The 15673-nt window shown below is 42.8% G+C and overlaps 1 protein-coding gene across 4 annotated transcripts in view; it reads right to left on the bottom strand.

Moving 5' to 3' along the window:
* The window catches only part of MYH10 (myosin heavy chain 10), a 116486-nt gene extending 101469 nt beyond the window's left edge, over positions 1-15017 (bottom strand). The window contains exons 1-3 of one of the 4 annotated variants that reach the window (XM_070739684.1): positions 14837-15017; positions 9345-9717; positions 331-487 (exon numbers count right to left, since the gene is read on the bottom strand). In XM_070739684.1, coding sequence (XP_070595785.1) covers positions 331-487; positions 9345-9689 — 502 coding nt within the window. In that variant the 5' untranslated portion in view covers positions 9690-9717; positions 14837-15017. Of the gene's footprint in view, positions 1-330; positions 488-9344; positions 9718-14281; positions 14508-14836 lie in introns of those variants that run through there. The other 3 variants (XM_070739686.1, XM_070739683.1, XM_070739685.1) reach the window with 3 other exon arrangements.
* Between the last annotated feature and the right edge of the window lie 656 nt (positions 15018-15673).

Raw genomic sequence — 15673 nt, forward strand, 5'->3', positions numbered from 1 at the left:
GCCTGTCTAGCCATACATTATGTCAAAAACAGGCAATCTAACATCCATCAAAAGTTTCAACTATACTTCCAGATTTCCTGACAACTATACTGGCTGCAGTTTATGGAACTAAGGTGCAAAATATCTGAAAATTCTTCATTTCACAACGGAAGTCCATTTAACATCTAAGAATTTAAACCAGTCTGGTTTTTCATGACTGAAGGGTATACTGTAGACATAATGGCATTTATTATGATGTTAAGAATCTTTAATGCTAATCTTCTATTTGCTTTGTAATTCTAAAATGCTAAACACAATGTCAGCATACTTATTTTAATAAATAAGTCTTACCTTGCAGCATACATCTATATGCAGATTCTGATATTGCATAAATATGAGGAGGCATTTCATGACGTTTCTTTCCCCTGTACATCTCAATGATGTTTTCAGAGTAAATGGGAAGGTTCTTGTATGGATTTATGACTACACAGAAGAGTCCAGAGTAGGTCTACAGGAAGGGAAAAAAAGCTGCTTAGTCTTCCTGGTCCTCAATCAAGAGATTCCATCAAACTGGAGACTTAAATGTTTTAATGTATGTTTAGAAAACATCATCAATGAGCTACTTCTAACCAAACTCCTGGTCCCAAAAGGACATACCAGAGTACAGCATATGACACTATCTGATGACACAGATAGTAATGGAAATTTCAGCTGCAGTGAAAACTATTGTCAAAAATCCATTAAGGATTAGATTTGCCTTAACTATTTTCTTTTAAAAATACTACTGAGATAACTCGTGAGTAATTAAAAGAAGACAAAGGTTTTTTTAAAAAAGTAGTATGTCATTTGATGTAAATAAGTTCAAATGGTCATAAAGAAGTTTGGTTGTTTAAAATAAGCCACCAGGCTCCAAGAGAAGCCTGGTGTTTAAAGTTCAAAAGACTAAAATGGCAATGCTTGCTATTTCAATAACACAAAAACTGAGCTAATAAATAAATGAGCATGTAGGATGTCTCCTGAACCTTTTCTTCTAGCCTTGCTCTTGAAATTTAATATAATTAAATCAAGATGAAGCCTCTGAATGAGATCAAGAGAAGAAAGTGGCCTGGAAGTAGAAAGACAGAGAAGTTCCTCCTTCTCTGGTCACTGCCTTAAAGCGGCTCTCCATTAAAAAAAAAAATCTGTAAGCAAAGACTCTACCTGTCACGTATGGTTTAGCGATTAGAATTCTAGCAATATTGGAAATGCTGCCTAAAGTTGTTAATTTATATGCCATGATAAATTGACAACAGTAATTGACATTTGCGATGCTACGATTTCGCTGAGGCTTCCCTTGCTGGAAAACCCCACCTCCGGACTTCTGTTGCCAGCGAAGTGCCCGTTTTTGCGATGCTGGGACTCCCCTGCTGGGATTCCCCTGCAGCATTGCAAAAACGCGGAAGTCCGGAGGTGGGTTTCCCATGGAGGGGAGCCTCAGGGGAATCCCACCAGCACAAAAACGGGCACTTCGATGGCAACGGAAGGTCCGAAGGTGGGGTTTCCCAATGAGGGGAGCCTTTGCCTGGCAACGGAAGTCCGGAGGCGGGACATCCCAGCGGCGGTGGCAGCTTCGTAAGGTGAAAATAGTTCAGAAGAAGAGGCAAAAAAAATCTTAAACCCCAGGTTCGTATCTCGAAAAGTTCGTATGACGAAGGGTTCGTAAGACGAGGTATCACTGTACCTGTTCTCAGACTGTTAGGGTCACTCCCTAGTTTATGTGAGTGGAGAGCCGATAAATATGTGCATAAAAACATTTTTACAATAATTGTTAGAGATACCTACAAACAAATGACCCAAGTTGGCAGCTATAATTCTGTAACCAACTTTTTTCTTGTGGGCATTGCAGAGACACAGAATTTTGCCACTGCAGATATGATAACCAGGTTTTAAGTCCTGGAAAAGAAAGCCTACATAAAGGTTGTCTGCTCTCCCTGGAAATCTCTCTAGTAAGGGGAAAATCTATACTGATCTATGAACTCTGTTCAACTCACAGTACAATAAAACATGTGAGATATCTTCGACTTCTCCTTTACCACATATACATACTGTACCTGTTCTGCTATTGGTGTTCTCTTATACCTGTCCTGTAGAAGTGAGAATGTTAAATCTGGCTCTGAAGAAAGCTATTCTTTGTTTTGGGAAGATCAGATCATTTAGATATCTTGCCAGATTCCTACACATCTTGTTTGATTCTGTCCCTACTTTGGAGAAGCAACCTATTTAGTTCTTGGAACTCCATGTCATTCATTCTTTTGATTTACTACTTGCTTGCCTTGGTCAAAATCTAGGGACATTAAGAATACCAGTGAGAGTCCTTAAGAGCACAGATTGTGGTCTATCGTCTGTTTCCAGAGGGAGGGGAAGTTGTCAGTCAACATTAGCGGGGACAGTCCCTCTGGAAAGAAATGTATTTTTAGCCAATGAATGATCATCATCTTCCAGGCTTTTACCTGAATTTGAGGCATGCCTATCTTAATTTTTAACTGGGCATTTGAAGTTCATTTGGGTGCAGCTAAGTTCATTTGGCTTGCAGGAATTTGGTTTGTATGGTTTCTAATGGATCTTTCTTTGTCAAGATTCCGGTTTGTGCCCCATATAGAATTTGTGCCAATGTTTTGGCTTCAAAAAGTTTTAAGGCAGCATGTACCAATTGACCTCCGTCTGTGTAAAAGAAATGTTTAATTGCATTTGAGGACCTACTGGCTGCTTGAAATATATGATCCAGATGTGCATTGCATGTCTCTTGTAAGTGGAAGATCACCCCAAAGTATCTAAATGTCCTGACCTGTTCCAAACGACGTCCTTCTATTTTTTAAGAGTATTGGCTAGGTTTTTTAGCAAAACCAATTTTTTTTTATTTATCACAATTAAGGACCAACTTGTTCTGTCTACAATAGCCAAGTGTTGCCCTAATTGCTCTCTTCAGTCCTATGGGAGTTTGTAATATAATAGCATCATCAGCAAATAGGAGAATCAGAATTCTGTGTTGTGCTAGGTTAGGTGGATGTAGATCAGGGTTCTGTAAGGGGGTTAATATAGAAATAAAAAAGGGAGGGGGACAGGATGCAACCAATATTGGGTTCCTACGTGGGGGGAGAGGGAGATGGGTGTTCCAGTAGAGAAAGAGGTGATGCATGTGTAACTCTGGGTGACCGGTGGCCGTGCATGCATGCACATTGGAGCGAGATTTGGCTTCACTGGACCCTGCCGTACCCCTTTTGTATCCTTACTGGGCTGATTTAGCAACCATTCAAAGTTACGACAAGGCTTAAAACTGTTGCAGAATCCTTAGGGCAGCGTTTCCCAACCGGTGTGCCGCGGCACAGTAGTGTGCCGCGAGACATGGCCAGGTGTGCCGCGAGAAGCTCAAGCTGGGCGGGGCGCTGCCGGCGCCCCTGCCTGAGTGTCATCCTGTGGATGGTCTTGGGCTTCACAGTCGCTTCCTGGTTCCCTCTCCTCCCACCGCCTGTGTCTCCCGCCGTCGCCTCCCACCAAGCCGTCGCCCGTTGCCGTGGGTTCCTCGATTGGGAGCTGCCGCTTCCCTCCGTCCAGCTCAGCCACGCTGCCGTAGAAAGCACAGAGGTTATTGCCACCGCTTCTGCCTCCACTCAGGGAGCCACCGTGGTCACCGCGCCTTTTCCTCTCCCTCAGCTCAACCACGGTGGCTCCCTGAGTGGAGGCAGAGGTGGCGGCAATAACCTCTGCACTTTCTACGGCAGCGTGGCTGGGCTGCCTGGAAGGAAGCGGCAGCTCCGAGGAATGAGGCGCTGGCGGTAGACACAGGCGGAGGGAGGAGAGGGAACCAGAAAGCAACCGTAAAGCCAAAGACCAGCCACAGGACGACCTTCAGCCAGGGGCACCGGAACCGCACGCAGCCATGGTGGGAGCAGCATGAGGTAGCAACGAGGCGCGAGGACAAGCAGGCAGCTTGGCGGAGGGGAAGCGCTGAGGGGCTCTCCTCCTTCCCCACCCCCGCGCTTCTCTCCCGCCCTGGCTTTCGCTTCGCCCCATGATTTCCCCGCAATTTCATCCAGGCCACCTCTTGCCTCCTTTTGAACTGCGGGGAAATCTGCGGGCAAAGCAAAAGCCAGGGCGGGAGAGAAGCGCGGGGGTGGGGAAGGAGGAGAGCCCCTCAGCGCTTCCCCTCCGCCAAGCTGCCTGCTTGTCCTCGCGCCTTGTTGCTACCTCCTGCCTTTTTCCAGGGGCCTTTGGAAGGCACCCAGGGAAGGGGGGGGATTGGGGATGGCTGCAGCGGCTTCTCGTCCTCCTCATCCAGCTGCTAATGCCCGCCCGGCCCCTCTTGCAGTCCCTTCACGGAGCGCTTTTGTCCCAGGCTGTCAGCGAAAGGGCTGCAGGACAGGCGGGGCAGGCGTTCTTCTCACAGCTGAGGCAGAATTTGGAATGTCGGGGGTGTGTGCGTGCGGGCTCCGCATCCCCCTGCCACCCGGAACATTTAAAATAAGAAAAACCTTCGCCGGCCTCCGCAGAGAAGAAAGGAAGAGAGAGCAAGAGAGACATAGCAAGAGAGGCAGAGAGAGAGAGAAAGAGAAAGAGAGAGAAAGAGAGCTAGCAAGAGAGAGAGAAAGAGAGACAGAGAGAGAGAGACAGAGAGAGAGAGACAGAGAGAAAGAAAGAAAGAGAGAGAATGAAAGAGAGATAGCAAGAGAGGCAGAGAGAGCAAGGGAGAGAGAAAGACATATAGGGAGGGAAGGAGGGAGAGAGAAAGAGAGCAAAAAAGAGAGGAAGAAAGAAAGAGGGATGGAGAGAGAGAAAGAAGGGAAGGAAGGAAGAGAGAGAAAGAGTGAGGGAGAAATAGAGCGAAATGGAGGAAGATTTTTTTTTGTCAAAACTTTTCTTTAGCCACCCCCCCACCCCCCGTTCAGTGTTCCCCAGGATTTTGAAAATATGAATAATGTGCCGCGGCTCAAAAAAGGTTGGGAAACACTGCCTTAGGGGACTCTCTAATGACCAGGATGCTGAACTTGTCATCCAACTCACACAGTTCTAGTGTCCTATAGTCATGTGATCACCATTAGTGAGTCTGCGGAGAGGGGCGGCATACAAATCTAAATAATAATAATAATAATAATAATAATAATAATAATAATAATAGTGACTTTTGTAGCCAGCTTCTGAAAATCAATGGAAATGATGGCAGGGAAGGTCACCACTCATGGTCGTGTGATGTCCTGCTTAACAATTGCAGCAAAAAAGGTTGCAAAATCAGGAGCAGTCATGTGATGCCTCACTTGAAAATTGTAGCACAGCAAATTTTTCAGACCCAATTTTGGTCATAAGTCTAGGACTACCTGTATTGAAATATCCTAAAATATTCTTAGCTTTTATAAAAATGGCAATATTCATTTTAACTCCATCATGTCATAAATTTACTTGTTGCTTATGGTCAAGAACATGGTGGGAACTAATGTGAATGCGTTCACAGAGTTTAAGGGAGGCATTCCTTTTTATTTCCTTGGAGCTACTTCCCAGAGGGCTTTCGTAAAGCTTGCTGCAACACTCTCTATAACCTCTGCAAAAGCTATGACCATTCTGTACTTACTAAAATTCAACTTACACAACTAAAAATTTCCCTTCACCAGTGGGACATCATAAATCATACTAATATGATTCTAAAATCAGCAATTTTTTCTATTAAACGTTCTATTATTAAGAGTTTATTGGAAGGGGACATTCATTTTATTTATTTACTTTATAACGCTATCTCATTCACAAGCGGCTGAGTATAAGCTCCATTTTCTGGGACAGACAGCTTGTCATATGTGTCTATGTATGTATGTATACTCATACAGAGAGAGAGAGAGAGAGAGAGAGAGAGAGAAACTGTAACATTCTTTACAGCATTTTAGCTTCTATTTTAAGGTAAATGAATCATCGAAACAGAATTCAGGCTTTGGCATCACTTGAAGTCTAGGTATTTAAGCAGCACTTAATTGTCACCACTTTATCTTGCCAGCAAGCTGAAATACATTATACATTTGAAAATCCACTGAAATTATGATTATAGTAGTTATATTCTATCCTGAGAATAGTCTAGGGCAATGATGGCGAACCTTTTTTGGCTCAAATACCAAAAGGGTTTATGTGCATGTAAGTGCCCACACCCAAAATACAATCCGCTCCCCCATGGACACACATACACAACCCCCTGCCACCCCTGTGCATGCACAACCCCCCCTCACCGCCATGTTAAACTCCTCCCCTTGCATGTGCACAAGCCTCACTGAAGCCTCCAGACTTCTTATAGACCCGTTGGGCAGTTCTTCGCTCTCCCCAGGGTTCAGAAAAGCCTTCTGAAGTCTGGGGAGAGAGAAAAACGACCCAACAGACCAACCGGAAGTTCAGAAACAAACTTTGTGTTGGCCCATTGGGTCGTTTTTTGCCGTCCCCAGGGTTTAGCAGGCTTTTCTAAACCCTGAGGAGAGCAAAAATGGTTGAAAAGACGGAAAAATCAGCCAGCCAGTACACACATGCAAACTGGAGCTGACCTAGGACTCTCAGATATGGCTCCATGTGCCACCTGTGGCAAGTGTGCCGTACGTTCACCATCATTGGGCTAGGCTATTATCAATACAGTAGTCCCTCACCTATCGCTGGTGTTACGTTCCAGACCCGGCCGCGATAGGTGAAATCCGCGATGGGGAATTTATCGACTGATAGTACTTATTTAAGTATTTATATTGTAATTGTTAGGTAAGTTTTCATTGTTTTAAGTGTTTATAAACCCTTCCCACACAGTATTTATTTTAGATACAGTATTTAAATACAGTATTTACAATTTTAGATATTTTTTTTTTAAAAAACCTGCCGATCGAGTTCGGTGGGCTGTTTAAATCTGCCGAGCGACTTCCTCAGAAACCCGCGAACCAGCGAAAATCCGCGAATGATTTTTCTCATTAATATTTCTTGAAAACCCGCGATGAAGTGAAGCCGCAGTAGGTGAAGCGCGGTATAGCGAGGGACTACTGTATACATGCTGAAAAATACTACATTCCAATATTGCACGTTTCAAGATGTGGTACAAAGCTTAAAATATTGAGGGTTTTTAAAGCTAAAGAAACCCAATGCAGGTAATCTTTGGTTAAATTTTTTTAACTGGTACCAGAATGACCAAAGTTAAGTGATGCCATTGTAAAGCACAATGTTATGTGATTGTACACTTAGCAATGGAAATTCTGGCGCTCCCTATTTCCATCATAAAGAGAATCATCATGGGTCATTAAGAGGATGTCACGTGGTCACCATTTGCGACTTCCTACCATTGATCTTGCTGTTGCAAGCCAGCAAAGGCGATCACAAACGGTACCCATGTGAGTGAACATTATGAGACATCATAATCGTGAACCAGATGCTAAGCACCCAATTTATTATTATTATTATTATTATTATTATTATTATTATTATTATTATTATTATTATTATTATTTTAAATTGGATTTGTATGCCGCCCCTCTCCGTAGACTTGGGGCGGCTAACAACAATGATAAAAACAGCATGTAACAATCCAATACTAAAACAACTAAAAAAAAACCTTATTATAAAACCAAACATACACACAAACATACCATGCATAAATTGTAAGGCCTAGGGGGAAGGAATATCTCAGTTCCCCATGCCTGATGGCAGAGGTGGGTTTTAAGGAGCTTACGAAAGGCGAGGAGGGTGGGGGCAATTCTAATCTCTGGGGGGAGCTAGTTCCAGAGGGATGGGGCCGCCACAGAGAAGGCTCTTCCCCTGGGTCCCGCCAAACGACATTGTTTAGTTGATGGGACTCGGAGAAGGCCCACTCTGTGGGACCTAACTGGTCGCTGGGATTTGTGCGGCAGAAGGCGGTCCCGGAGATAATCTGGTCCGGTGCCATGAAGGACTTTATAGGTCATAGCCAACACTTTGAATTGTGACCGGAAACTGATCAGCAACAAATGCAGACTGCGGAGTGTTGATGTAACATGGGCATATTTGGGGAAGCCCATGATTGGTCTCGCAGCTGCATTCATCATATGGCCAGTGCGATGGCCAAAATTCCAGGGATCAGTAAGTAGCACTTGTTCAGCATTGTCGTAAGTTCAAATGATCATTGAATTATTAAGTGGTTATTAAGTGGCGACCACATGTAATCTAGAAGTTCTCAAAACAAATGCTTAAATATATTTATTCTGTTTCCCAAGTAAAGTAACACATATCCATAGGGTAAGCAATGTAACTTCAGAGACTTTGTTTGGTATCTACTAGAAACCAAATCACAAATTACTTTAAGAAAATCCTTTTCATATTTTTAAGGTGCTACACTACTTACAGTGGTGTCAAACTCGATTGTGTCACATTACGTATCATGACGTATCACTTTTTTACCTTTGCAGAGCTGGAGTAGACGAGGCCTGTGTGTGACACATCCGGCCCACAAGCCGCCAGTTTGATAGGCCTGATCTAATGGAATTGAATAACCTTTTAAAGCTAATCAATGGATCTTTAGATCCTCTCTGCTACCATAATATATCAACCTTGTATGGATACTTGTAAGAAGCCAGCATAAAAACACAAGCTATATTGTTTCACAACTTAAATCGGTGGAAGACTCCACATTTTAGCCTATATTAGACAAGAGTAGGTAGCAGTTATTAAAGACCAGAAGTTAAAGAGTAAAGTGAAAAACAGATTGCGTCTACCAATTACTAAACAAAATATCTAACCCACTCCAGTCCTAATGGATTTGACAATAGCTTTTTAACTTGATCAATAATTAATAAAAATGGGATCTCCTGAGAATTCTAGTGTTTTAAAATTTAATCATAAATCATAGTGAACACTGACCTGGATAAATTTTTTATAAAATGTAATTTAGGACAGTTGCAGCAAAAAAAAAAGTCACTTAATAGTTCCAAAACTTTCTTTAAACTTGCTACTAATCTAAGTAGCTTTGAAATTCATTTATGAAATGAATATGCCCACCTAGGAAGTATACAAAAAATATCTAAACTGCTATTTAGGTTAAAAATACAAGACAATGTAAATGTTCATAAAAGTTATAAAGATAAAAGTGATTAGAAGATAAACTTAGCGTTGAGATTAAAATTAAAAATGAAAATAACTGCTAGATTAAAAGGTTATTTTCTTATTCTCAAAGACAACAGAGTAGATAATATGGGGGTGCTGTAAAAAAATGATATACCATAAATGAAGACCTATTCCAAAATAGCAAGCAGAGGTGACAACCAAAGGTATCAAAACTCAGCATTTCCTTTTTGAACATTGCAACCAATATAGTTGCTTTTTTTGGTTAGCACGTCAGTCCAATTAGTATTACTTACATAAATGAGCCCAGAATAGTATCGATCCTTCAAATTATGAAGAACAGAGGCTTCATTTAAGCAGGTCAATTCTGCCATGTCTTCTACTTTAGAAAATTTGGGAGGATTCATTTTTTGAATATCATCTTTGTTGACAACTGCTTTCTTTCCATTCTCAGCCAGTTCAACCATCACTTCATCTCCCCTCTCTTCTTTGATGCAGGCAGCTTCAAAGCCATGGCGTTCTGATGGAATCCAGACTAATTTTTTAGCAGTCCAGTCAGCCTGGGTAGCGGGGTTGTAGATTACTGCTCTGTCCACAAAAAGGTACCTCTCAGGGTCCTCCTGCAAAGTCCTCTGAGCCATTTTTAGAGAACTATCCCACAACAGGAACCTAGTAAATGTAAAAGCAAAAGTATTAGTTACCAATAATCAATTATTATTTCTAGGATGATGAGAACATGACAGAAGAGAAGTAAACATCCACATCCACAGAATTATATACAAAACATCTATGAGGGAGTGGCCTCATACCTGAATGTCCATTTCAGCTATCCAGGCAATTCCTTCTGGCATTACTTTGTGTAAATCTTTTAGGGCAGTGTTTCCCACCCTTGGCAACTTGAAGATATTTGGACTTCAACTCCCAGAATTCCCCAGCCAGCAAATGCTGGCTGGGGAATTCTGGGAGTTGAAGTCCAGATATCTTCAAGGTGCCAAGGTTGGAAAACACTGTTTTAGGGAACCAGAGAACGCATGCGCATGGACAATCTTGCACAATGTTTAACAGTTTGCATATCGTCACGACACAATTTGCACAATAGCAAATCTTTCCATACCCAGTGATACAGGGGTAGAGCCACTTCCAGTATCACACCTAATTCTGTTCAATTTCAACCAGACACAACAAGGCAGGTCAAAATTAGGTAGTTTGGTAGAGATGATAATTGATGATCAGGCCACAAAAAGTTACTTTGGACCATTCCACTCTCCAGGCATTCTCGAGTTAAATTAAGTAGATGTTAAGTAAATAGCTGTTTCCCATGCTGCCCCACAGGATTTCAATGTTGCAATGGACTTTGCATTGTCCTGGTAAATAGGAAGGGCCTTCTTGTTCAGCAACCTTGACCATAGCTGACCAAAGGCTTGTTTTCTTCTAATGCGAGGCAGTATGATATTGCTAAGTACTGGTAACCAGTGCATAAGACTGGGATGCAATATGGTAAAGATAATATGCATTGTCTGGTGGAGATAGACATCAACCATTTGGGTGTGGATGCTGTTAAGCCATGCAACAGCCTTGACTTTGGTTTATTCCACAGCTGAATATTATGGCAGTATGTGGGTTAACAGATCCATACTAATAAATAATAAACAGCAACTATTTAGGATAAGAATGTTGGACTAGGATTTGGGATACCCAATTAATGCTAATTTTCTTGGGTAATTTTTGCTATATCAACATTTCTCAGTGCAGCATCTTATAGGGTTACTCTAAGGACAACTTTGGAAGAGGAATAAAATGTACATCACTTTACAATAAAAACAAAGATGAACTAGTCATTAAACCTGAGATTGAAGCTCTTCCAACAAGTTTGAGAAACCTAGATAATTCTAATGACTGTGGGATAAAAACAGATGAAGTTTTAGAGCCTCATCTATAACTTCTTCCAGAATGATGCTGTGTTGCCCAGGTATATACACATCAATCTTTATATTTCCCTGAAATTTAATCTTGGCTGTATTTAACCAACATGCTTAATCTCATTCAAAGGTTCACCAACTGTTTCTTCTACATTTAAAAAAATGGTTTCTGCATAGAATTTTACTTTATAATAAATACATTTTCTATTAAGCAATCTGTACTTATTGCAGTAAAAATAGCTGTGAAATTATTTTAGCTAGAATACTCATCATAATCAGGGGTGGGCTCCTGTCTGCACAGCTAATTGTGTGCAGCTCCGTGGCTCTAGCACGCGAGCGCGCGTTCGAGCGTAATTTTGTTTCCTGTACCTGGGCAGGTAGTAAAATCTCCCATCGGGATGAATGTGCGTGTGTGTTTGGGTGAGGTTTTTTGCATGCACAGAAGCAAAAAAACTCATCAAAACATATGCACGCATGCGTCCCTGTGCAGCAAGCAAAATCGCGCTTCAATCTATGCTCAGGTGCCAGAGCCACGGAGCTGCGCACAATTAGACGTACGGCAGGAGCCCACCACTAATCATAACGCATGTTGTCAATAAGGAAGTAGATTCACAATTGTTTCTGTATTCTACAAATATTTACAATCAAGTGGTTCCACATGTTAGACCTAACAGCTTTCCAGTAACAAGGCACTGAAGCTGTAATATGACAAAAAGTACTAAATACATGGCTAACACCTCATTGAAAAATAGAACAGAAATATTCCTGTCTTTGGACAAGAACTTGAGCATTGAGTCTTGCAAATAGTTTCTGAAGAAGACTGTCACTTACCAGCCTTCAAGCAAAACAAAGAATTTTACTTATTAAAAATCTTTTAAACAAGGTTTCAAAATGAAAAGCAGGATGCATTCCCCAATATCCCCAGTATCACTCAGGACTGTACTAAAATGGAATATTACTTGTGTATTTGAATGTATTCATTTCCCCCCCATTTGCCTGTCCTTACTAGTGCCAATGTTTGTGACTTAAAGCTATGCCTTGAGCATAATAAAACACGTAAGAACCTCATTCTTAGGGATCTGATTAATGGTCTTCAGAGAAACAGTATATATTTATAAATATGATTGCAATTTATTGTATGCACAAAGTTTGTGGTCTAAGACACATGTTTCTTAAAAGTATTGACAAAACAGCATTTGGCAAATATTTTAAATCTTACTAATGTAAATTCCCAATTAAAAAGACATTCCAGGAAGATGTCAACTCAAATAGGATAAATCATAAGTATTCAACTGTTTTGTTAAATTTTTTAACACATCATAATTTCTGCCACATCCACAGGATATATAAAAAGTCATTTATTACTAGGATATCAAATTCATCAAGTATAAAATGACCAATAAGCTCAGGAATTTAGTGTTTGAACAGGGCTTTCTGTGATAATTGGTTACATCTTAAGCATTAAAAAAATCTAGATTTAAACTATTTCTTTCTTTTTTTAAAATAATCTTTATTAAGTTGTCTGATTAAAAATCACATAACATGAAAAAAAATAAACTATTTTTTTTCATTGGCTAACTTTTATCCAACCCCCCCCCCCAAAGGTTGGTCACTTTAAAGTAAAAAAGTTTTTCTTTTTAAAGATAAAGTAAATAACATCACAGCCATGTTATAATTATGAGGCAATTTCTATATTCAGCAATTTGCTAAGATATTGTCATACAAAATCATTTCACTATAGGAAAAATACATTATAAATTAATTTCTTTTTAAAAAATTCAAGTTACTCTGCTGCTGAACACTTGAAACAAGTAGATTAGTGTTCCATCAGCATTTTCTGCACCTTTTCTTAGAAAATAAAACCTGATCTGGACATTCAAATTATTACTTGGATCATTATTATGTGACAGACAGCTTGCCAGAATATTGCCCACCACTATTAAACACCTATCTAGATAGTGAACAATTCTCAATACAGTACCTGTAAAAATACAGATTTCCCACAAAAATGACATTTTAAGAGCTATGCTTTTAAATAAATACCCCCTTTCAAACAATCATTCAATATGTTACAGTATCTACATTATATGCTAGCTAGCCTAATTAAAGCTTAACAAATATAAATCAAATATGAAGTCATTCATTCCACCAGAGGGCCATAAAGCAGCCTGATTCACTTATTCTAGACTATAGTAGCTAAATTCACATTACAGCATTAGAGCATGGGTTGGCTATAGAAGGTATAGATAAAGCAGCCAAGGAAGGGAAGTAACATGTAAGAAGTCCCCCCTCCCCAATTAAATATAGTACTTCAAACAAGGAGAAACATGAGACAGTAACTCTGAGACACTAATCTGGAACCAAGGTAGAATCTCTACAGCATCATTCTATTCTCATGCTCACTGCTCAAAAAAATAAAGGGAACACTCAAATAACACATCCTAGATCTGAATGAATGAAATATTCTCATTGAATACTTGTACTCTGTACAAAGTTGAATGTGCACAACAGCATGTGAAATTGATTGTCAATCAGTGTTGCTTCCTAAGTGGACAGTTTGACTTCACAGAAGTTTGATTTACTTGGAGTTATATTGTGTTGTTTATTTTTTTGAGCAGTGTATTTCATACATGTAGTTGTCTAGCATACATTTGCTATTTGTAAGAGTTATTAGGACTTCCCTTTCTCTTTATCTCCAAATGTTATTCTAGTGCAAGGCAGCAGATTTCCAGAATGCTAGATCTGCAACGCAAGCAGCATTGTTGAGAAATGTGTTCAGGCCCAGCATTAAGCTCTGGAAGAGCAATTCCCTCCCCCTCCCCCAACACACACTAAATTACCTAATTTGATTTAATTTAGGCACATTGCTCCTAAGGGGGACCTGCATTTAATTAGCCCCCATTCCCCTAATCCAAGAAAGCTCGCGTATCAAGGTGCGTTTTTCATTTCACATTCCCGAAGCAACGGGAATGCCAAAAATGCAACGCCAACAATATTTGAGAGGCCCTTCCTACCCACTGCAATAACACCCAGCATCCCACATATCTCCAGCTATCCCACACGGAACGAAAGAGAGGTGACAACCGGTTGATCTCACGGTTTTCAGAGGAACCGGCCAGTATATCCGGCGCGATCTCCAACTCGGGAACCAATTTTAACCCAAGTGGGGGAGGGGAGAGGTAAGGGAATGGCATTCCAGTGAATCGGGAGGCAATTTCCAATGCTGGTGAGTAAGAGAGGAACCGCACTGGGGGGGGGGGGGGGGGGGCGCACGCCAACATCTCCCTACGGCGGGGAGAAGGATGGGAACCTACTAGAGCACGCGAAGCAGATCCCGGCGACCCCGCACAAAAGGAAGAGCTGCGGCTCCGCCGACCACCGCCGCGGGGTAAATAACACGTTACACCCCCTTCCCCACGTCCCCAGGCGAGTCACACAAAACAGGCGCCTGTGCTTCCCCCTCCCCGTCCATCCGACCACCTCACCCCTTAAAACAAAGAGACACGTGCGCTTTGCGCTGTATAACCCGGACCCTCACCCGCCCCCCGCCCGGGGGTAAGTAAGACCGCGTTTAGGCGGCGCGTATTCTCCGCAGCAGCAACGCAAAGGAGGAGCCGCTCCTTTCACGCCCTGCTCCGTTTAAGGGCGAGGGGTGGGAGCACTAACCGGGAGAGGGGGGCAGGTGGAGGAGACTCCAGCCCGACTCGAGGCCCTGCGACCTTCCTTCCCCCCCGCTTGACCGCCCACCCTTCTTCTTCCTCGGGCAAGGCGGGAAATAGTCGGCGGGGTGGATGCGCGGAGAGCTGGAAGGGTGCAGAGGCAGAGTCGTCCCCCCCCCCCCCCGCCGCCGCCTCCTCCCTGCGTCTCACCTTAATCCAGCCACAGTTCTGGCTCAAATCGTCTGGATGAAAAACGCCCGCTTGCCGCTGCCGAGCTTGCTTTTCCCCCAATACACGCTCGAACTGAGCCCGCACTAGCCGCCCCGCCCCCGCTCGCGGCGCCTTTAGCGCCACACCGAACACTCCCCGCTGGTCCCGCCTTCCCCTCCCCAAATTCCCTGCCCGGATTTCCACTGGTCGTTCAGCCGACCCGTCGGGGTCCGCTCTCTCCTCCGATTGGCCCTCCGTCGCTCCGCCCCGAGCCAGCCTCATAGCAACCTTCGCAAGCTTCGCCGCCGAAAACGCCCCCCTTGTCTTTTCCCCCCCACTCCCCTTTGCCGTCCCGGCTGGGATTGCCATTGGCTGGCGGCACCTGCCTGTCTGAGCGAGGGGTCTCCGTTCAATGGCGCTTTCGTGGCGTCCCGGAGAATGAGGCGGGAGAAGGGGGAGGTTAAGGTGCACGGCTGCAGTCCTCCTGCTCCCTTCCCCCCCCCCGGGTGGGGTGGGGGGCGTGGAAGGTAGCTCGGGGGTCACTGGTGGCGCGGGAATTCCAGGGGAGCGTTCGGGGGTTAATAAAAACATGCATTGGGGATGGTCTCTGGAGCGTAGCCTGCAACACCCCGCCCCTTTACACGGTGTGTAACTGAACTGCAGTAAGTAGCAGCGCGCTCCCTCTTCTCTGTTGCGTGGTAACCTAATTGGGACGTTTACTGCTATTTAGTTTGAGACGGGAGATGCATGTTGCCCATCAAAAAAAATGCATCTGCCGCTGGGGCAGAATAAAGCTTGCTTAATAATAATTATAATAATAATTTATTAGATTTGTAT

This window comes from Erythrolamprus reginae, chromosome 2 (genome assembly GCF_031021105.1).
Source record: "Erythrolamprus reginae isolate rEryReg1 chromosome 2, rEryReg1.hap1, whole genome shotgun sequence".
NCBI lineage: Eukaryota > Metazoa > Chordata > Lepidosauria > Squamata > Dipsadidae > Erythrolamprus > Erythrolamprus reginae.